This window comes from Hypomesus transpacificus, unplaced genomic scaffold, assembly GCF_021917145.1.
Source record: "Hypomesus transpacificus isolate Combined female unplaced genomic scaffold, fHypTra1 scaffold_61, whole genome shotgun sequence".
Lineage (NCBI taxonomy): Eukaryota > Metazoa > Chordata > Actinopteri > Osmeriformes > Osmeridae > Hypomesus > Hypomesus transpacificus.
In genome coordinates this window covers 299,928-322,949 of record NW_025814034.1, presented here as the reverse complement: position 1 = coordinate 322,949, position 23,022 = coordinate 299,928, and the positions used below count along the sequence as shown (strand labels likewise).

The window sequence follows — 23,022 nt, the reverse complement described above, 5'->3', positions numbered from 1 at the left end:
GTCAGAGCAGTCCCAAATACAACACTGGCATACATCAACTAAATTAACTTGTCCTTAACCTTAAAATAATGTATTATTTCCTGAACTCCCAGGCCCCTGTCTTGTCCACTGTCTTTTAGCTGTGCTGACAGCAACACTGGACTGTTAGAGTGATTGTCCCTGCCAGGAAAGACACTTAAGACTTAATCTTGTATTTTGGTTTGTGTCTCAACAGGGAGACGCTGGCTTACCTGGAACTGATGGGGAAAAGGTAGCTACAGAAAAGAATGATCAAGAATTCCAAGGGGGACAGTCACCTGAGTATATTGGGTTCTGTGGTGTTCAAGTGTTCTCTTCCGTGTTTGTAGGGTCATAAAGGGGAAAGGGGTGAGCCAGGGACCCCAGGAGCATCAGGCGAGAAGGGGGATAAAGGACAGTATGGCCAGCCTGGTCTTCAGGTAGGTGGGGGGAACTAGCTCTGTCAAACTGAGTCAAACCGTAGAACGAACAGCAGCAACTGTAATCAAGCTGGTATTGCTGAGACAGTGCAGAAATAGATTATTAATCCAAAGCAGAGACATTTGAGAAGGATCATGTATCAATCGTAAGACAGGATACATAATATCTCTTATCTCATAGCACTGCTGTTCTCAGTGTGATACAGAACAACCTCTCATACAGTGTCTGTTCTCTTTGTTGTGCATTACGTTATCAGGGGACAGCGGGACAAAAAGGAGAGCGAAGAGACTTTCGCTTTGAGGAGAATCTGGTCAGTGATGGTTTACTGGAATGGTCCCATCATGATGTTGTACGTTAAGTGATTAGGATCCTCTGACCAGCGACTCTCTCCCTCCCCCAGGCTCAGCTGATCTCCATACCCGGCCCTCCAGGGCCCCCCGGACCCCCAGGGTTCACGGTGGGTGACCTGACGGCCGCAGCCCTTTCAGAACAGCACAACCACAGCCTCACAGTTTTCAGTGTTTTAATGAGGAAACCAATCTCATATTTTATCTGCTGTTTTGCAGGGACCTCACGGAGTACCTGGGTCCAAGGTGAGATGAATCCAGATCTCCTGCTCTTGAATAGGATCACGAACACTAATCACGTCATTCTCTGATTCGGAGCAAACATTTTAGAATAGAAAAGCTTTGCGGAGGATTCTAGGTTGTGTGCTCTGTATCAAATAGGGTGAACCTGGGGAGATGGTAACGGGAGAGAAGGGGGATGCTGGACACATAGGACCCCCTGGTTTGAGGGTGAGTCTTTCCCTTTATAGTTACTATCTGTTTCCAGAGAGAAAGACCAACAATGGCTTTGTGTGGTGTTGGCTGAACAGCAGTTATGGCCCACACAAAGTCTTGCTCGGCTGACTGTCGTGAATGTGGGTGGTGGTACATGTCTGCTACCACATACCTCAAGTGCCTTATCACCCACCGCTCCCTCGCACAGGGAGTTCCTGGTTCAACTGGATTGGTTGGTCTCCCTGGCACCAAAGGTGGAAAGGTCAGACACATTTTACATTCAGTACATCAAAGCTATCAAAGCTATAGGTGCCTGTTTCAAAAGACCTCAGACCACCTTTTACCAAATGAATGCACAACAACACACTTTGATTTGACATTGGAAATAGCTGCTTTTTGACTTTATTTGCATACCAAAAAAAGTCACGTATCATACAGTATGCCCTACAACATTACACTGTACCAATAAGTATTAAACAGAATTTAGTGTAAATTTGAGATTCTGTGTAATTTCCTTGTCAGGGAGAACAAGGACAGCCAGGGTTAGATGTAAGTACTTTCATTTACAGGCTGAATTTAATTGCAAGCCTTAAATTCTGTAAATTCTGCAGGTCTTAACCTCCCTCTATCCTTGACAGGGCTTCCCTGGACTGATGGGTGAGAAGGGGGTCAGAGGAGATAGAGGGGAGAAGGTAAGTGACAACACCTTCCCCTTACCAAATCATAGCATCATATTCTCCACCAAGATCATTAGAATTCACATACCCTCTACGGCAATTTATCTTTAACTATACATTTCTGATGTCCTCATTGGCTTCAAAAATAAAATTCAGTTACATATAATGAGTTGTTTGTGGCCCTCCTCTGGTCTATCCCAGGGTGACCGGGGCCTGGGGGGTAAGAGGGCTATGAAGGGCCAGAAGGGCGAGCAGGGACCCCCAGGATTGGACCAACCCTGTCCTGTGGTATGTGACGTCGCCTTTACAACTTCACTTCCCTTCTTTTACCACACCAAAGTCCCCTTTGTCCTGAGATAGGCTACCATTCCATGAACCATCCTTTAACTGACTGGAGCTTGTTGATGGGGGATGAATAAGCTAAGAAAGATGTTTTACACACCAAAGTGTGTGTGTGTATTCTTAAATGTGTGTCTTATGAAACTGGTGCTGTGTGTTAGGACTGTGCAATTAATCACCTTTCTTCTATGATCTATCACAGGTAGGGGTTGCGTACGTTAATGTATCATTTCCTGCGTTTGAGAAAGCTTGACAATGTTTTCTTTATCGGTGTGTATTTAGTCCCACAGCCACTGAAAAGTAAATTAAGTTTAAACGTAAGTTCTCATTTTCAATAGCTCAAGGATGGAAGTGTATTAGACTCTTTATTCAAATGGAAATGCATTTGTCAAATGGCAATTCAATGCGCAAAGTGACAATGCAATCTGCAATTCAAATAGGAAGCAGTTGTCAAATGGCAATTCAATGTGCAAATGACAATGCAATCCGCAATTCAGTTAGTATTACTTTGAATACAAATTTGAATGAACGCTAATTGCATTGAATTTCAGGTTGACAAGGTTTTTTCGACTCTTTATTCAAATGAAAATGCATTTGTTAAATGGCAATTCAATGCGCAAAGTGACAATGCAATCCGCAATTCAAATGGAAAGCAGTTGACAAATGGCAATTCAATGTGCATGATCATGAGAGCGTGCGTCAGGTGTCAACCAATCAGATGGCTGCATGGGTACAGGTACTAAGTGAGAGTAGAGCGGGCAGCGTCAAGAGAGAAAAGATCGGGAGAGAATGGTAGGACAAGTATTATGTCTGATCAGTAGTATGAGAGCCGATTAAGATGAACTCGCGCCAGCGCATTATTGACCAGCTCGTCTAGTCACCTAGACAGACGATTATTGCAGAATTACATAGGCTGCCCCGGGTTTTAATTAGTTCGTTATTTATTCTGTGATAAACTCCTTGCTCTGAGTTAGCCGACCGTAGCTAGCTAGCTACAGTGTCCAGCTAGCCATGCTTGCGAAATTAGCTGGTTAGCAGCAACCATTTTGTTGCGGTAGTGAAATAAGAAAAATGTCAAAAACCATAAGAACGACAGTATATTTTTGTCTGTTTAATTTGATTGGCATGTAAAATAACAAAAACTATTCAGACAATGTCACCGGAGGTAGTTTGCTGCAAAATATATCACAGCACGGCTGTTATTCGGTCAGGTACAAGGCCGCATGCCCGAAGTCGAAGGTAGGCACAGACGTGCTAATGTTCAGCAAAAACGCTGTTCTTGTGGTGTTTTTATACAACAGTTCTACAAGCGCCATTTTCTTTTAATGAAACAAGCGTGAGCGTAGTAAGGAAAATTGCGATATTCCGCTGTTTTCAAGGGCTATACTTTCAGTATAGATAAGTGAATTTTGTTACTTAAATGAATGTGTTTACTGCTTAAGTATACCGCGATTGAACTAATGCGATTAACAAAGGCATTCGCAACTAGAAAAGCTGTCTAGCTAACGTCCATCTCAAGGCTCGTCAGTAATTTTACGAAAATGTCGGAATAAAAATGTAAAGGGCAGGACATGGGAGAGATGTGGTGGCAGGCACAGGAGCACTACAGCTTTCCTTCTGGCGGTGTTGATCACCTCCAGGTCCAGGTGGCTCTTGTGTCCATAGAAGATCGGGAGCAGGGGGCGCTCCCTCACAACATGCTTTAAGAAGTGTTCCTGGAACCAATGCCTGAATAAAATGGAGTCTATGTACCCCGAGGGACTCATGCCAAATAAGGTCCCTCGGGGTACTCCTGTGGTGTAGGACAGCCGTGTTCAGGCACACCAGCACTGTGATGTGGTCCCTGGTGCAGACTGCCTGTTTGTAGGGTAGTTGGCACCCCTTCTTCACCAGCACCATGTTCCTGCTCTTGTCCATCTGAAACCCCAACTCGTCACAGTTGTAAAGCTGTCGGGGATGTTCAGGGTCATCAGTTTCCGTAGTGTAGTGGTTATCAAACGTTCTGCTCTCAATGTAATCACAACGGAGAGTTCCAAGCGTCAACAAATGCCAAACTGAACTTACTCCTCATTTAACATTGTGATAAAAAACACAATTGTGATATTTAATGTACAGTACGATGTACGCTGATATTATCAGTACATTTACTTTCGAAAACAGTAGTCAATTTTCGTTTGATGACTGAGTCGTTAGCGTAATTAGCCTCTGTTTAACGACATATACGATAGCGGTCTGTGATACATCCGTTTTCGATCGTTAAAATAATACACATATCGATGAACCTTTTATGATTTATTATGACATTATATTACTAGTAAACAATTCATGGGTACAATTGTCCTTATATACCTGTAGTTTTAAACCAGTGTAGCTCACTGTAATGCTGTACGCGACGCGGTTTAGAAAAACTTGTAATTCTACTGCTGTTTAGGAAGCCAAACGGCGACAGTAAAATCTCGGCACTCCCCTTACAAAAATCAAAATTCCCAGATGAGTTTTTCAATTGGTGAATCAACCTGTCACTCAAATTAGAGCCAATCCCTGTGTGAATACCATCCCGTATGTGGCACAGAGGTTTTCCCATTTTAAGAGGTCTGTAAATGGCTGAGAGCACTTTGAGCCATTGCCTACTAACCTGAACTTCAATGCCACAGCCTCAATTTGATGTCATTGTGTTCATGAAGGTCTCCTCTACAGGACTGTGAAAACCGCGAACATTTCCCAGCTGGGGGATTTTTTATAATCAAGCTTATGTCCTAGGAGTGCCCCTGTTTAAGAGCTACATTTTGAGTGCTAACAAACTCCCTATCGCTCTACCCAGCCAGTTAGCTTGCCACGAGCATTCCTCTCCCTGCTTCACTAACAAAATATGGACAGATGTGCCTTGTTTTCGCTCATTTAATCCGATCGCCCTTAAAATCGGTTAACATATAGTGGAAACGTACATCTACGAATCTGTGGTCTCAAATATACATAAAGATGAACATTTTTTTATTCCAGCGCGTTCAAACAGTCCCCTCAGTAAAGGTTGGCTAGCAACTTACAGCAGCAGCCTGGCCCAGACAGGTGGGGGGAGGGGCGCAAAGGGCACACTTAATAGTGGTATTTTGTTCCAACTCATTTTTTAGACAACTCATTCATTTGTAGCAGATAAACATCTAAAAACATTCGAGCTAGTAGGCCCGAAAACTAGGATTGATCCAATGCCTGTGTGAATACCGTCCCGAATGTGGCACTGGCGTTTTAACAGTTTAAGACGTCTGTAATTAGCCGAGTGGTCTTTACACCCTTGGCTACTAACCTGAACTTTAATGCCACAACCTTAACTTGATGTCAATCTGTTCAGAAAAATGTCCTCTACAGGACTGTGAAACCGCAACATTTTTCCAGTTGGGACATTTGAGTTATTTGAGTTTAAGTCCGATGAGTGCCTGCAACCATTCACTGCAACGCTTCATGGAACTCGACTCGGAATCTGAGCTTCAGGGACGCTTGTCAAAAAAAGACAACATTTGGCGTGTCAAGCATTTTAGAATTGTTAATGTGATGTGTTCCCTTCGTATTTAAGACAAAATACTTCACAAGCAAGAGGTTTGTTAATGTAACTGTATACATATCTCACTCATATTGGCTAATCAGCTAACATGTTAAAGTAGTTTACATCCAAAGTCGCTGTTGTAAAACTAGCCTCTTTTTCACAAACTGCTGATTAACGGAAGTAGCTTCGAGGTAAAATTCAAAACCTTTAAAAACGTCTACATTTAGCAAATATTGTTGATATTATTGTGCACACGTATTTTAATATCGTAAATATGTCATTTAATTCCATAATTTCACCAGGAATAACTAATAAAAACGTATTTCAGGAAAAACGCTCAAACGGGTTTGTCCTCCCTACTAATGTTCAGCAAAAACGCTGTTCTTGTGGTGTTTTTATACAACAGTTCTACAAGCGCCATTTTCTTTTAATGAAACAAGCGTGAGCGTAGTAAGGAAAATTGCGATATTCCGCTGTTTTCAAGGGCTATACTTTCAGTATAGATAAGTGAATTTTGTTACTTAAATGAATGTGTTTACTGCTTAAGTATACCGCGATTGAACTAATGCGATTAACAAAGGCATTCGCAACTAGAAAAGCTGTCTAGCTAACGTCCATCTCAAGGCTCGTCAGTAATTTTACGAAAATGTCGGAATAAAAATGTAAAGGGCAGGACATGGGAGAGATGTGGTGGCAGGCACAGGAGCACTACAGCTTTCCTTCTGGCGGTGTTGATCACCTCCAGGTCCAGGTGGCTCTTGTGTCCATAGAAGATCGGGAGCAGGGGGCGCTCCCTCACAACATGCTTTAAGAAGTGTTCCTGGAACCAATGCCTGAATAAAATGGAGTCTATGTACCCCGAGGGACTCATGCCAAATAAGGTCCCTCGGGGTACTCCTGTGGTGTAGGACAGCCGTGTTCAGGCACACCAGCACTGTGATGTGGTCCCTGGTGCAGACTGCCTGTTTGTAGGGTAGTTGGCACCCCTTCTTCACCAGCACCATGTTCCTGCTCTTGTCCATCTGAAACCCCAACTCGTCACAGTTGTAAAGCTGTCGGGGATGTTCAGGGTCATCAGTTTCCGTAGTGTAGTGGTTATCACGTTCGCCTCACACGCGAAAGGTCCCCGGTTCGAAACCGGGCGGAAACACGTTTTTTGTATTTCATCCCTTTCCTTTTCCTCGAAAGGCACCTCGACATGGGGCAGGGTTTGCTATGTAGGAGGGGTAGGATGTCCAACCCTGCGCTGTAACACTTCTGATTGGACTACCATTCTCTTCTAATAGAAAATAGACATTTTTTAATTTCTATTTTACTATAACCTTTGTTGCTGTCTTTTTAGTACCGGTTTGTGTCGACAAGAGTATTTTGTAGGTAGCTTTAGCAAGTGCCATTTTAGCCATTCCCATCCCAGTCCTAGTTTGTGTGCTTGATTATAGGTGTACGTTGATTGATTTTTAAATAGAAGTGACTCAAAACCACTTGGAATGGTTTTCAGGAAACCAGTGGAGGTAAAGAGCTCCTCGGGGAGGCGGGGCCACCCTCTGGCACCCCTTGCCCATTGGTATAGTATTACTGCTTCCTGACTTTATGCCTCTCCCTCACTCCTGTGTTAACCCTGCTTGGATAAATTGTGCATTAATGATTAGACAACAACCTTGTTTGTGATTTTGTCAGTGACAGTGGTATTTAAACTGTTGTGTGTTTTGTATGTTTTGGTCTTTGGTAATCTTGTACGACTTTTCGTTTTAGTTGTCCGGTTGTACTACCCTCCCTACTTTTCTTGTAACTGGATGGTTATGAATATGTGATTAGTTAGGTAAGTTAATTTGATAACATTTATTTTCTGTCTCCACAGGGTCGGGATGGGTTGCCGATACCAGGATGCTGGCACAAGGTGTGTATAGCTAAATAATTACAATCTAGTTGTGTTAAAATAGATCTAATCTATAGTATATTCAAATACATATTAAAACACTAATATCGACCCATCATGATCATCAGTTTCCGTAGTGTAGTGGTTATCACGTTCGCCTAACACGCGAAAGGTCCCCGGTTCGAGACCGGGCGGAAACATGTTTTTTCCGTTTCACCTACGCCTCCCTCTTTCCTGAGTCTAATGCTGGGGACACACTATACGATTGTATTAATTTTATAAGATATTCAAACTGTGAGAGACCACAAACATGAGGACAAAAGATCCTAGATTTAGCCGTTTTGCTCCTACAGTGAGTGGTCACTCTTAACACACCTCACACCAAGGGATCATCTGATAAAATCTGCGGAACCATCAAGATAATCGGGACATAATCGACCCGATTATCCTGTGTTGTGTCCCCAGCATTAAGCAAGATAAGACAATGTTGAAAAGTCCACTATTGACATGCACTTAATGGTATCGTTCATAGAAAAATATTTGAAGAGAGAAATATAATCAGTTTCCGTAGTGTAGTGGTTAACACGCTCATGTAGCAAAATAATAATAATAAAAATCTAGTTGCGTCAAAATTGATCTAATTTCTCTTACTATGTGATATTTGGGATTTGGGAATCGTACAGCTTGTTGGAAAAGTCATACCCAACTGTAATGGGTTATTTAGTTATATCGTTTTTTTTTTGTAGTACATGTAGTACAGATGCTGACCCCTATTGAGTGTGTATCAAAAGGCCCTGTCCAGATTAAAATTCTTAAGAAAAAATATATTATATTGAAATGAATGATGTATTTAAAAAATAAAAAATAAACAGTTTAATATGTTAATACATTTACAACTTAACGAATACTTTGATTGACAAGTTAATTAACACATTTAAAACATAAATTGATAGTACCACTTATATGAAATCAAGTCCTTTTATTGACACTCAACCAAATAAATAAGTGCAACAGAGGGTGAGGTCATATAAATAAATCAATATGTAGTTAAAAGAGTGAGAAATATTTCCCCATAGATATTTTGATCCAGCATATTCAAAATATGTCACTTATAATGTCACAAACTGTGTAATTTAATACAATAATGTTGATATCGAAAAGTTGTGTTAATGTGTTAAAATACCTATTGATGCACTAATATCGACATATCAGTCATCAGTTTCCGTAGTGTAGTGGTTATCACGTTCGCCTCACACGCGAAAGGTCCCCGGTTCGAAACCGGGCGGAAACATGTTTTTCTTATTTCATCCCATTCCTTTTCCTCGAGAGGCACCTCGACACGGACCACGGAATGGGTCGGGGATTGGATTTATAGGAGGGGTCAGATCTGAAGAAACGGTGATCTTCGCTCTTCTAGGTGTCGTTTTTGCTTACGTGAGATAAACTGACTGATGACACAGTGCCTCTTTCTTTTTCAATGGGTGTCTATGGGAAAGTCAGAACAGCACCACCAGAGGCTGTTTGAATAGTACATCCGTAGAGTTAAGGACTACCATAGAGAATGGATTGGAAAAGTTAAGGAAATTTAAGACAAACCATATTTGGCTCCTGCGCGCAGGGCCCTGGCTCGAAACCGGGCAGAAACATGTTTTTCTTATTTCATCCCTCCGTCTTCTGTTGTTACTTGTTACTTCTCCCCCCCCCCCCTCTTTAGTGCTATGTAAGATATTAGAGAGTATAACAAATTAAACTGTAAGTACCTAAACAATATTTGTCGATATTTGAACAGAATTTTTGACAATTGAGTTTCATCAGTTTCCGTAGTGTAGTGGTTATCACGTTCGCCTAACACGCGAAAGGTCCCCGGTTCGATACCGGGCGGAAACATGCTTTTCATTTTCACTCTTGCTCTTTCCCCCGTAGAGAAAAAACTGGAACAGTTTTTATTTCAACTTTTACAGCCTCTGTTATTATAATAAGTTATGATTCTGTAGTGTTGTGGAAATGAATACAACCGGTGAATACATCTCAACTGTATCTTTGTATCAGATATGATTTAACATGTTTTTTTAGGTCACCACTGCCTCTTTCCACTTCTGTCCTGGGAATGGTACTAATTAAAACTAGGGTTTTCTAATTATTGCCAAATAATTTTTAAGTACAAATATTATGATCTCAAATTTCACAGTATTGTTAGATCTCAAATTGTGTTTTGATGACAGAACAGATCATTACATTTCATACACTAACTTTGGTAAACGTCCCTATTAAGCCCACCAAATCCGCTTTCAGAAATGTTGTATATACCGTGCCACAATTTAAGGGAGAACATTTCAGTTCAAATGAAGGTCTAATCTCATGTTTGAAACATCAATACTTTATCTACAGCTGTTTCTAATGTTTTTATTGTCTAATTTGTTAACATATGTCAAAAGTCAGGCATGGGCTTAATGGGTACCTAACGTACCTTTTACCGTAAGATGGGGGTTCCAAGTAAGCCCACTTCATCATGTATTGATAAACAAATATATAAAACAATATTTTTTGATTATTCTACGAACATTACTTAAAAAATTTCAATTTCAAAATCCTTATATGGTGCACTAACATGACGTGAAAAGTATAAATTAGTCAAGCAGAGGAGTAATTAGCTATACTCATTAACATTCACCTTAGACAGTGATTTTTTCCCTTTATTCTGTCCCCTTTAAGCCCACTACAAAATAAAGGTAAATGTACACACGTACTGTGTATTAAACAGTATAATATAAACCGCATTCAAAGATTTAAACTATACATGCTTATCATGGCTTTATATAATTGTAACAGTGAAGCTACTGTATTGATGCAGCATATGGTTTATAATATTAGTAGTAATATTCTACCATATTTCTTATTCAAAGCACTAATTGCTTAAATATTGATAACAAATGGGTACTATATCCAAAACATGACATTTTCAGACTTTAAAATGTGGTTGTTTAGCTGTGTTTGTTTGGCTATACCTTTGTGAACAGAAATATTGACCACTGAGTTTCAGCAGTTTCCGTAGTGTAGTGGTTATCACGTTCGCCTAACACGCGAAAGGTCCCCGGTTCGAGACCGGGCGGAAACAGGTTTTTTCCATTTCACCCACCCCTCCCTCTTTCTTGAGTCTTAAGCAATATAAGAGTGCTGAAAAGTCTACTATTGAAATCAAGTAAATGGTATTGTTCATAGATACATATTCATAGATACATATTTAAAAACAGAAATATTGGTCAATGAAAATCATCAGTTTCCGTAGTGTAGTGGTTATCACGTTCGCCTCACACGCGAAAGGTCCCCGGTTCGAAACCGGGCGGAAACATGTTTTCTTCTGGAAGAAAGCATTCATTCACGTGTTGTCATTTTTGGCATTGGCATTCTTTTAGGGCCTGGTATGTTACTTGATCGCTGTCAATATAATTATGTTAAGATAGACAAAAACTATACATCAAATATTCCACTAGTTCTTTTTAACATTTTGCTACAATATATTTGGTCAATGTGCATCTAACGTTTCTCATCTTCTTTCAGTGATGATGAACAACCCAGAAGAGAAGAGGAATTTGTATATATCGATATATATTTTTTCAACTACAAAATTGTAGTTTTTTTTGTTAGTTCCTATTTAATATATTGAGTTTTTTTTGTTGGACATTTTTATGCTTAAAACATTTGCATATGGGAAGGAGTACCAAGAATAATAAGGATAGTATACGGAAACTTATTTGAAAGCGGTAAACTCCAGAACTCATGAACATAAGAAATGGAATGGGAAATATGTTTTGACTCAAAATATCACTGACAGGAATCACATGTTCAATCCCCATGGTCTAAAGTTTCCTGAGCATCAGATAATCTAGAAAGTCCGGGAATTTTGATGAGTTTTGATAATCATGATTGTCATGGTTAGGGGGGTCTCAAGGGCATTCATTTACCAGAATCATTCAAGTTTATTAAATGTTGAGTAAATTAAATGTCTTGACAAGGAGCTGCTTCAGTTATAATTGATCTGTCATTAAACAGATCAGCAACAGAGATAAACTAGTTCCATTAACAGTTTCACAAATATTGGCTAAAAATATATATTTTGGTAATACTTTGGAAATGGCACTTTTCTCAACAAATATCTTGGGAAACTAGCATTGTACCATTATGAAAGGCTTTTTACTTTCAACAAATTGTTTGCATTGAATCAAATGTGATGAGATGTGAAAGTACTTAAAATGTAGAAAGATATTTACATTTGTTTTGGTTGACAGTGTCATTTAATTAAATCAAAGATTAATGTATGCTCCATATTTACATTAACAAGTAGGTTATTGGTTATTGTAATAGTTAGTTCATCAAGTACTGTTATTAATGTTTGGAATAGGAAGCACTAAAACAGATAAACATAGAGACAGTAGCATAATCTATCTGGCTTTCCTTCATGCTACTTTTAATATGAGAAATGTGTACCTTATCATATACCAAGATATTCAACATGTTAAACTGTACTGTATGGGCAGGAATATTTTTAATAATGTTAAGTTGTATGATACCAATATATTGGTTTTTGTCTTTATTTCCTGGTGGCATATCCTCGATAATATATATATTTTTTTTTCTTTTTACACCAAAATGTGATTGATTGTTCAGTTGGATGTTGTTATTTCAAGTGTAAGCATTTCAATACAATAACAGCATTACAGACCTATTCATGAAATGTATTAGTATGTTTTCTAATGTTACCATTTTATGTATCCACTACACTATAGAAACTGTAAGTTTTAAATTAACATATTTGTACAAGTATACTTTGTAGTATGAGTGCTCTCTCTCACAGTTTCCGTAGTGTAGTGGTTATCACGTTCGCCTAACACGCGAAAGGTCCCCGGTTCGAGACCGGGCGGAAACATGCTTTTCAATTTCACTCTAGCTCTTTCCCCTCAAAGGAAAATAAATACTGAAAGTTTTTCTTTCAACTTTTAGAGCCTCGGTTATAATAGGTTATGATTTTGTAGTGTTATGGAAATGAATACACCGGTGAAATACATCTCAACTGTATCTTTGTCTGTATCAGATATGATTTAGGAAGAGGCTTGTTTTCTGTGTGAAATTTATAAAATCTGTAAACATACTACAGAAGCACTGTACATGTTTGAAAATGCTTTTAAATATATAACATACTATACTTTCAACTATAGGAATGTATGACATTTTTTAATAAAATATTTTTAATGATAACACTTGAAGAAAGGTTTAATGACAATTACTGCAAATATATACGTTCAATGTAGTATAGGAAGTATTATGGTACAATGAAAAAAATAAATTTATATATATCAAAGGACATGTTTAATTACAAATGCATAGTGGTCCAACAGCACAGACAGCCTGCCTTTATTTTCAATTATAATACAATGCTTTCCCCTTGTGGTGATTAGATCCAGTCCATAAATGTATACAAAGCACCTTTAAAAATGTACACATCAAAGGCCTACTCATACCAACAAAAATCAGGTCATTGTGTTTTTCCATTAATTAGGTTACAAGCCACAATTCAATTTGACCAGAACAATTGTTACTACTATTCAGATTTGAGAAGGACCTGACAATAGTTATTTTCTTTATGCCAAAGAGGTCCCATCCCATGTATTAGTCTTCATCCAATTCTCTGCTTTTCTTACTTATCTCTCCAATGACATCCTGCAGTTTCTTGACCGACTGCACCATGACCCGGAAACTGTCATGAAAGCTGCCCATTCCTTCTTTCAGCCAAGTAGCCTGCAGCTCCCCAATCCACCTCAGTATTCCATCCAGCTGCTCCTGAACCTCTCTCTGCTCCTCCAGCTCAGCTAACAAGGCCTGCTGGGCACAAACCTCTGCTTGATATGAATGGTGCAGTTCAGCCAGTCACGACTCTAGCTTCAGAACCTCTGGCAAACCTTCAGTGAATCTTTGATGTGGCTTGTCATCTGGTAACAACACATTAGGCGGAACTGAAAAGACGTTAGTGAGCAATTGAGTTTCCATGCGACCTGATAAGCGTTCGAAACGCTTTTGGAGGAACAGTTGCAGCTTTTGGGTGCATTTCCTCGCCCTTAAACGAAGATCTTCATTGGGTTCAGTTCCACTTACATTTCTTACACACACTTCCTCAACGACAAGCAGCACTTCGCATAGGCAGTCTCGAAATGCACTGTAGATTCTGAACATGCAGGTTTGAGGGGTGAATCCAAAGAACTGTGCTTCATACAGACGAAGAGATGGGGGAGACACAACCCCCTCTGAAAAAACCCGACGCAAAATGTTACATTTTCTTGTTATCATCAGCATCAATATGAATATATTACAATCTACATAAGTTAACATTTGTCAACTATTGAAAAGTCAACAACATTACTAAATTGATGGACAGTCGGCCATGCAAACTTCACTTCAGCAAACTTGGAGCTATTGTTCCGGTAGTCATTCTACTGTAGTCCCTGCTGTTATTAGTTATTATTTTACAAAGAGCTGTAGTATTGTGTACTAGCTAGTTAACTAGAGACTAGTTAGTCGGCCAGCCAGCCAACTTTCTTTTTTTGTTGTTGTTGCTATACCAACTTGTTTTGAGTGCAATGATGCTGATGCGGTCTCCACAGTAGTTGACTCGCTAGCATTGCAATCTTGGCATGACTATTAGTAGGAAGCCAGCTCCAGGCAGGAACGATTCATAGTGGGTTACGGAGTGTTAAATAGGGATGGGACGTATGGCACTGACGCATCGATGCTTGTGTCGCAAAACCAATACGCACAGTTTCGAAAAAGTGTTTTGGAGCTTGTATCAAATTACGAAACCACGTGACAGATGACGTTCAATGCTTCAAACGTCACGAACTGGTTCGAAGTTTTGCCGCTCTTCTGAACCAGAGCCATGGAAGGAACGAAGCCACCGTTTCTTGTTAAAGACAAATCTCACATTGTCAGAGAAGCAGCACCAGGCATCGCTAGAGTTTCTTCCATCAGTCATTATTATTTAGCCAAATCCGTATAGTAATAATTATAAATCCGTGCATTTGTGTTGTGTTATTTTATTGAAATGAAACGTAACATGATAGGACTAGGTAGGTCTATACAGTGCCCAGAAAACAAATGTTGATGATTCGTCAACATTGTCAACAGTAATAATAATTTGTAAAAATAAAGTTCCCCCAGTTCACAATAGACCTACATATAACAAATGTTAAGAAAAAAATCTGTGTTATCTAGTTTAATTGATATAAAGACCATATCGTATAAAGTCCGTCCAAACGCTTTAACAAGTAATGATCTCTTCGGTGGTGTAGTTGGTTAAAGCGTTATACGACTACATATTGTTAATGCGAATCTGGGATCCCAAGTTCGCGCCCCAGTCTAGTGAATTTTGTACGATATTCTTTAACTTTTACTGTGAGAAAATGACATAATTCTAAAGGCCTACGGATGTATCACAACATTTTAATGTGTGAGCACTAATATCAGATCAAAATGAACACATGTAGCCTTAATTCAATATTGAATAACGTAGGGTAGTCTACCGTCGGAGACAACCACTACGCCTCATTCAGCCAGTTTAATATGGAAGCAAATCGTGACCAAAATTCAAATGAAAATGCATTTCCAGAAATGCATTTTCATTTTAAGAATGTGGCTGCATTATTTGACTCATAAATCAAATTAGTATTCAATCATCCTATTTGCATTTTCATTTTCTTCTTTAAGACTGCTCATTCTTTCCCTTAATTAAAATGAAAACGAAAAAGACATTTGAAATTTAATTTTCAAAATATGCCCCAGCAAATAGATACCAAAATTCAATTTGAAATGTAAAATTTGAAAATGAACATGCATTTCCAGAAATGCATTTTCATTTTAAGAACGTGGCTGCAAAATCGTGACCACAATTCAAATTCAAATGCATTTCCAGAAATGCATTTTCATTTTCAAGAACGTGGCTGCAAAATCGTGACCACAATTCAAATTCAAATGCATTTTCAGAAATGCATTTTCATTTTAAGAACGTGGCTGCAAAATCGTGACCACAATTCAAATTCAAATGTATTTCCAGAAATGCATTTTCATTTTAAGAATGTGGCTGCATTATTTGACTCATAAATCAAATTAGTACTGATTAGTACTGAGCGGACATTGCATTTTCATTTTCATGTTCTGCCCGCAAAGAACTGCCCATAATTCGAAAACGAAAATGCATTCTGAGCGGCGCAGTTGAGTGACGTCAGTAGCCGCTCTTCTTCAGCTCCCTGCTGACCGAGCTACCCATCTTGTTCGGTAGGGGGCGGTGTGCACATACCCATTGCATTACATGGCAAATGTGCCGGGAAATTGATTGAATTGCCGGGTCTTTAGAGGACGCATCACAGATCATGGCGCTCCCTCAAATTGTGCAGACACTGATAGAATTAGCTGAGCTGGTAGAAACTAATAATATATCTGAGTCTGATGCCCGTGACCGAGTAGAACAAGTCACAGAGAGCTTGGCTGCATACTCTGCCGTCACAGACGTACACATTAATGAGGTTGCCATAGTAAACCTCTCTTCAGTCCTGGAACGGCTGGATGCTGTGGAGCCTCAAATGGGACGGGGACGACCAACCATCCACATCCCGTTCGAGTCCATCGAGAACTATTTATTAAATGGTCTACTTTTTCCTGTGAAAGCAAGCTGTTTCACCTTTGGCCTGGTTCAGACAAAATCTGAATTTCCGCATGCATTTGAATTTGAATTGTGGTCACGATTTTGCAGCCACGTTCTTGAAAATGAAAATGCATTTCTGGAAATGCATTTGAATTTGAATTGTGGTCACGATTTTGCAGCCACGTTCTTAAAATGAAAATGCATTTCTGGAAATGCATTTTCATTTTCAAATTTTACATTTCAAATTGAATTTTGGTATCTATTTGCTGGGGCATATTTTGAAAATTAAATTTCAAATGTCTTTTTCGTTTTCATTTTAATTAAGGGAAAGAATGAGCAGTCTTAAAGAAGAAAATGAAAATGCAAATAGGATGATTGAATACTAATTTGATTTATGAGTCAAATAATGCAGCCACATTCTTAAAATGAAAATGCATTTCTGGAAATGCATTTTCATTTGAATTTTGGTCACGATTTGCTTCCATAGTTTAAACGGCTGCTAGATGACGCTGTTCATTTTCAAAGCGCCGATAGTTCGGCGCTTTGGGCCGGCACAATCCGGAAGAAACCACCAAAGCTTCACAAGGCATCGTTCGCCCATCCCTAGTGTTAAATACTGCTACATACGGGATAATATGGAAACATTTAACATATATCACATTTAATTTTTTTTAATGGTTCTTGAAAATCTATGAACACGTGCCTTTACCTTCACCAACTCGGTTCTCGTCCATCATCAACTCAAAATTCCGAGGGTCGGAGCTATTGAAATTCCCGCGCCATGTTTTATTGTTTGCTGTAAAAGTAAATTAATTGCGACTCTACGCGCTTGCGCCACCAACTGTTCAGGAGGACGTATGCTAACACTAAAAGGAAAAAAGTAACACTACAAATTATAAAACTGCAAGCATATTAAGAGGTATACTAAAACGTAAAAGATAACCCATGTTAAGACATGGACCTGATAAAGTTTCTTGCCTGAGAAGGAACACATCTGGAAACAACTGAGAAGGCTGTAAAGGATTGGTTGGGATCCTTATAAACCTCTGGTATCTAAAATACATTATACTTTTTAACGAAACCTGTTTATTTCTGTTAGTAAACTCCAAATTATAGTTACAAGTAAAAAAAAATAAAAAAAGAATATACTAAAACCAAGGTCCACTACAGTAAACAAAAATGAATAGTTATAGATGGAACAAACAGATGACCCGCCCCTTATTATTATTCGCTGAAAATATTGACGCGGACCAATCGAATTCTGACATCCTTTCACAGTCAGTTTGGGCCTTTGAGTGACATATATCTGGTTCGCTCACTAAACATAAACAAAAGCTATCTAGCCAATAACAGATCACTCCATGCTACGCCATTACTCTTGTGGTGACGTGTCAAGCAAGTGCCGGAAGCGTCTGAGTTGTTCCAAGATGGCTTACCAGACATTTCAGCAGGAATATTTACAGATTCCTGTTGTTACTAGGGCATACACAACCGCATGTGTTCTCACAACCGCTGCAGTGGTAAGAAACACTTTCTAGAATATATTTATCTCACTAGTCATGTTTATGTCACTGATGACAAGCCGCTAGTGACAGTCTCCTTCATGTTAGTTTGCTAGTAGCTGTCAGCTCAGCAAAACAGCACAGCAGCTAGGTATTGCTAGTTAGGCTAATGGTTTGCTAGTCTATCTTAACAACTAGCTCTATTTATATCGGCGAACCGATTTCGAATCATTCATGGAGACAACTAGCTAGTCAGGGTAATTAATGGTGAGCTGTCACAACCTCGTAGTGCATCACATTTGCGTCTTGATTGACAGACTTGCTAGTTAGCCAAGTCTCTTGGTTGTTGGCTCAGTCTTGTTATCTAGAGTCTCACCCGGCAGCAGTTCAGCAAGTTATCAAGCTAGAACTAACTACGTACTGTACAAATGTTGTGCAGATGATTCTAGTTTCTGTTTTATTCGAAAAGGGTAAGACTGTAACCATTTTTTGAATATGGGCAAAAATATATCTTAAGTTATTTTCTTTATTATGCTGCTCTTTCTCCCGTAGCAACTAGAACTCATCACACCTTTCCAACTATACTTCAATCCAGATTTGATACTAAGGAATTATCAGGTGAGTAAGCAATACTCAAATTGGTGACACAAACGAGTTGAATCGTTTTAAGGAAATGAAAAGCTTTTTCGAAAACTTGAGGTTCCATGAAAGTCCTAAGACATTATACATTTCATGGGCAGTTTCTTCGGAGATAATGTTGTCATTAGTCTGAATTACAGTATTCCCCTGTTGCTGGGATATTTGAAACAGGGATGCAATTAGAAAACATCTCCATATAATTCATGGCCTTCAGTGACATTCTACTTAAGTTATCTTAGTTTTAGGAAATAATGAACACAGCCCATGTAGTTATGTGTTTTAGATTTTATTGGTACACATTATAATTATAGTATCAGCAAATGGCAACATGTATTCAAGTTTATTGTGTTAAAGTATGAATACACTTCTTGTTAATATTTATTAGGCCACTTTATAATGATTAATTGAAAACATATGTTGTTGGAGTAAGTTGTCTGTTTTGATGGAGGTAGTTGATTTTCAGTTTAGAATTTTTGTTTAGAATGTCTTGTGGTTTCAGTTTGGACAAATGTGCTCAATCAGAATTTAATGTCATTTTGACATATTAGTAGCTAATATATATATATATATTAGGGAATATATATATATCCCCTGTTGCTGGGATATTTGAAACAGGGATGCAATTAGAAAACATCTCCATATAATTCATGGCCTTCAGTGACATTCTACTTAAGTTATCTTAGTTTTAGGAAATAATGAACACAGCCCATGTAGTTATGTGTTTTAGATTTTATTGGTACACATTATAATTATAGTATCAGCAAATGGCAACATGTATTCAAGTTTATTGTGTTAAAGTATGAATACACTTCTTGTTAATATTTATTAGGCCACTTTATAATGATTAATTGAAAACATATGTTGTTGGAGTAAGTTGTCTGTTTTGATGGAGGTAGTTGATTTTCAGTTTAGAATTTTTGTTTAGAATGTCTTGTGGTTTCAGTTTGGACAAATGTGCTCAATCAGAATTTAATGTCATTTTGACATATTAGTAGCTAATATATATATATTAGAGCTGTCAAACGATTAAAATATTTAATCGCGATTAATCGCATTAATGTCATAGTTAACTCGCGATTAATCTCAATTAATCGCACATTTGTATCTATTTTAAATGTCCCTTGATTTCTTTTTCATCCATTCTTTTTTCAAATTGTAATGCTCTTATCGACATGGAAAAGTGGTTTGGATTGCTTCGTGCAAATGTTTTTTTTTTTAATTGAAAACAACATTGCAATCGCCTGGCTTTGACGAGCAGGCGGAGAATTCGCATCAGCTGTGTGCTTGGCTGTGTGCCATCAAAATTATATTTTCGACTCCACGACGTGCTGCGATGATAGCTCATTCCCTCCGGCTCAGTTCACAACGACAGAACACACTGATCACTTTGGTCTTGTCAATGGAACCATTTGGCAACCTTTTAAAAGTAAACTTTCCATTCAGAATCTTATTGGCATCCATTTCGGCGTCTGGCGCTGGCAATAAACTCAAAACATAACGTTAGCCTACTACCAGAGAATGTCTAATATCCGTAAACGGGCTCTGCTACGACTGTTTAGCCGGCTCGCAAGCCCAAACAAGTGGTTGTGGCGTGCCTGTTGTTTTGTTTCCGGTCTAGCTAGATCCGGTGTGGTATTGTAGTTTTTCTAACGTCAGTGGTTGTTGCAACAGAATGTGAAAAAAAACTACAAAGTTTGCTAGGTCAAAAAGAGCGTTAATCGCGCGATAAAAAAATTGACGCCGTTAATTTGGGTTTGCGTTAACGCCGTTAATAACGCGTTAAACTGACAGCACTAATATATATATATATATATATATTACAGTAGTCAATGAGGTCCATAGAAATGACTAATCACTAACATGACTAATTTTGTGCCCAAAAACAGAACCAACTTAATGAAGTATAGCCTACATTTGTAATACTTGATCTATACTCCCTCCTTCACTATACGTCTTCAGATGTTAGGCTAGGTTTACAGATTTTCTACATGCAGTTCCAAGACTTGACTTCTCTCTCTTCTCTCTCCAAGGTATGGCGAATCATAACCAACTTTCTATTTTTTGGCCCAGTTGGCTTCAACTTCCTTTTCAATATGATATTTTTGTATCCTTTCAGTCACATGCCTCTTTGAAAACCGGCATTTGCATATGTTGTTTGTTGTTTGTTTTGTGGTAGTTACCTCGCCACCAGGCTCCTGTATGGTCATTGACATAGTCACTGATCTGCAAATCTGCACTATTGTACTGTACTCCACTTAGGTTAGAATAGGTTATAGGGTTGAAATAGGTTTTATGTGCATTTAGGGTTAGTATAGTGTACTATTTATTGCTATCTGTATATTTAGGAAGTTTCACTTATTTAAGCTCAGCATAGATGTAAATTTGTTCCGTGTACTTATATGTTATGGTATGCCAGGTGCTTGCGTTGTCTTGTCTTAAGAATTTCAGTGCCCAGTCTAACCTTGTGTTGTTCTGTGTACCTGACAAATAAAAGACTTGAACTTGAACTAGTTGTAGACATGTATACAAAGTTATCCACACAGACTTGCTGTCACAGGTCCTCCATTTTCACAAGGAAATGGAATACTGTATTTGCTTTGAATTAGGCCCCTGTTTTGGTAGATGAACTACCAGCTGCTTTATGGTGGAGAGATGTCCTTAAGCGTGACTTTCAGATATCGATACTGTCGTATGCTGGAAGAGGGTTCTTTCAGGGGTCGCACTGCTGACTTCGTCTTCATGTTCCTCTTTGGTGGCCTTCTGATGACTGTATCCTTTTACCCTAATCTTGTTTCAATATAATTAATTGTCACTGTAAGTGAATTCAATTAAATTCAATTAGATAGGCTTTCTATAGATTGACAGATGGGTTTATATACTGGGTTTAGGCTATGTAATTTATTGATTGATTTTAAAAGGAGAAATGTCAAATGTTAGGAAATGTTATTTCCTGTTTTATTACAAATACGAGTAAAATATGTGATTATGACCAAGTCACCTGCTGTAATTTTGGTAGTGATCCATGTATGTGTTTTCCTTTGTTGTATAATTAACACATTACATTTAGACAGCCAATATAGCCTTTTTCTCCACATCATAATCTATTCACATTAATCTTCTTAATTTCATCACAGATATTTGGCACTTTTGTGAGTCTTGTGTTCTTGGGTCAAGCCTTTACCATCATGCTAGTGTACGTGTGGAGCAGACGTAATCCCAATGTCCGCATGAACTTCTTTGGCCTGCTGAACTTCCAGGCACCTTTCCTCCCCTGGGTTCTGATGGGATTCTCTTTGTTACTGGGCAACTCCATCATTGTGGATCTACTAGGTACCGGTTGCAATTTACATCCCTCCCATTGGCCTCGCATCATTGCAAACCAATTGTACTGTCTATTCAATGTGATAAAATGCCTCTGTTTGTGTTGAGGATGGTTGACTTTAGCTTACCCTCCTCCTTAAGGTATTGCTGTAGGTCATGTATACTTTTTCCTGGAAGACGTGTTCCCTAACCAACCAGGCGGTGGAAGATGGCTCAAGACTCCTTCATTTCTGTGAGTTTGTGTTCTTCTCTGTTGCAGTCTATCCGTTTGCGCTGATGGAAAAATCAAGTGATTTTAATTGTGATATTTGTAGTTCCAGTTTTTTTCCCCAAGAAACATTAGAATGTATTTGTAATGTGTTGCTTATAGCCTAGGAATCAGATGACATAGCATACCACCTTTCACATTTGTATTGGGATATGAATGTATCCTTCTTTATTTTGTCCTCCACACAGTAAGATGCTGTTTGACACGCCAGAAGACGACGCCAACTACAACCCTCTCCCAGAGGAACGCCCTGGAGGGTTTGGATGGGGCGAAGGTCAGCGCCTCGGGGGTTAACATAGCACCTGTCATCATTACAGGATCACTTTCATGGACATTCCCTCAAAGGATGGCTAGGGGGACAAATTATGTGGTCTTTATTCAACTTGTTTCACTATAGTTCTGGATGAAAAAGGCCAATCTCCTACCTGAGCTTACCGGAGATTCGTCAGTTGTCTGTGTACTGTATGTGGCTTACATCCCCCTCAAAGACTGTTCTAAAAGCCGGACTGTTGCCATAAGACCATCTGTGACGAGGCAACAACAGGGAGAGGGGACTTTGAAGGGCAAACCTTTGGCTGTATTGTTGGCGTATGTCTTTATCTCTGAAAATATAATCAGATGAGCAGAAACAAGAGGACAAGGATATTTGATTGAATTGATGAATTCCGGTCAGATCTCGTGTTTTTCCATTTTACTTTTTTCTTCTTTTTTTTTTTTTTAAGAATAAATGTGTGGCAAGCAAGAATAATTGTGGAGTATATTTTTGGTATAATTTCAATTGGTCTAATTTAGCATATCAATTGTGGAAATTACATCAAAGATGCACAGTTATTAATTGAATTCTTAATCACTTAATACTTGTGAACGTATATTCCTTCTGGCACTGTCAAACACGCATGTGTTTTAAGTGTTTAACATTTAGCTTGTGTATGTTTTGTTGCTAAAATAACACTGGG

At 38.8% G+C, this 23,022-nt stretch overlaps 3 protein-coding genes and 7 non-coding genes across 10 annotated transcripts in view; 9 read left to right on the top strand and 1 right to left on the bottom strand.

The window, feature by feature from the left end:
• LOC124465862 (collagen alpha-1(XXIII) chain) overlaps positions 1-12,911 on the top strand; it is a 41,069-nt gene extending 28,158 nt beyond the window's left edge. The window contains exons 18-29 of the mRNA XM_047017493.1: positions 215-250; positions 348-437; positions 695-748; positions 839-895; positions 1,005-1,031; positions 1,167-1,235; positions 1,429-1,482; positions 1,743-1,769; positions 1,859-1,912; positions 2,099-2,185; positions 7,633-7,671; positions 11,209-12,911. Coding sequence (XP_046873449.1) covers positions 215-250; positions 348-437; positions 695-748; positions 839-895; positions 1,005-1,031; positions 1,167-1,235; positions 1,429-1,482; positions 1,743-1,769; positions 1,859-1,912; positions 2,099-2,185; positions 7,633-7,671; positions 11,209-11,211 — 597 coding nt within the window. The 3' untranslated portion in view covers positions 11,212-12,911. The remainder of the gene's footprint in view (positions 1-214; positions 251-347; positions 438-694; positions 749-838; positions 896-1,004; positions 1,032-1,166; positions 1,236-1,428; positions 1,483-1,742; positions 1,770-1,858; positions 1,913-2,098; positions 2,186-7,632; positions 7,672-11,208) is intronic.
• trnav-cac lies at positions 6,852-6,924 on the top strand. The gene has a single exon. It is a non-coding gene; the product is annotated as a tRNA-Val (tRNA).
• Positions 7,778-7,850, top strand: trnav-aac. Its single transcript has one exon. It is a non-coding gene; the product is annotated as a tRNA-Val (tRNA).
• Positions 8,869-8,941, top strand: trnav-cac. The gene has a single exon. It is a non-coding gene; the product is annotated as a tRNA-Val (tRNA).
• Positions 9,465-9,537, top strand: trnav-aac. Its single transcript has one exon. It is a non-coding gene; the product is annotated as a tRNA-Val (tRNA).
• On the top strand, positions 10,693-10,765 carry trnav-aac. Its single transcript has one exon. It is a non-coding gene; the product is annotated as a tRNA-Val (tRNA).
• On the top strand, positions 10,927-10,999 carry trnav-cac. Its single transcript has one exon. It is a non-coding gene; the product is annotated as a tRNA-Val (tRNA).
• On the top strand, positions 12,502-12,574 carry trnav-aac. Its single transcript has one exon. It is a non-coding gene; the product is annotated as a tRNA-Val (tRNA).
• Positions 12,912-13,188: 277 nt separating the features above from the next.
• On the bottom strand, positions 13,189-17,709 carry mis12 (MIS12 kinetochore complex component). Its single transcript, XM_047017456.1, is given in 4 exon segments — positions 13,189-13,946; positions 17,046-17,129; positions 17,132-17,202; positions 17,705-17,709. Coding segments are annotated over 4 exon segments (792 nt in total). The 3' UTR covers positions 13,189-13,314.
• Positions 17,707-22,825, top strand: derl2 (derlin 2). The gene is made up of 7 exons (XM_047017494.1): positions 17,707-17,856; positions 18,391-18,456; positions 20,508-20,581; positions 21,153-21,246; positions 21,612-21,807; positions 21,940-22,030; positions 22,255-22,825. The coding sequence occupies exons 1-7, from the start codon at positions 17,764-17,766 to the stop codon at positions 22,358-22,360; spliced, it is 720 nt and encodes a 239-aa protein (XP_046873450.1). The 5' UTR covers positions 17,707-17,763; the 3' UTR covers positions 22,361-22,825.
• Positions 22,826-23,022: the final 197 nt, after the last annotated feature.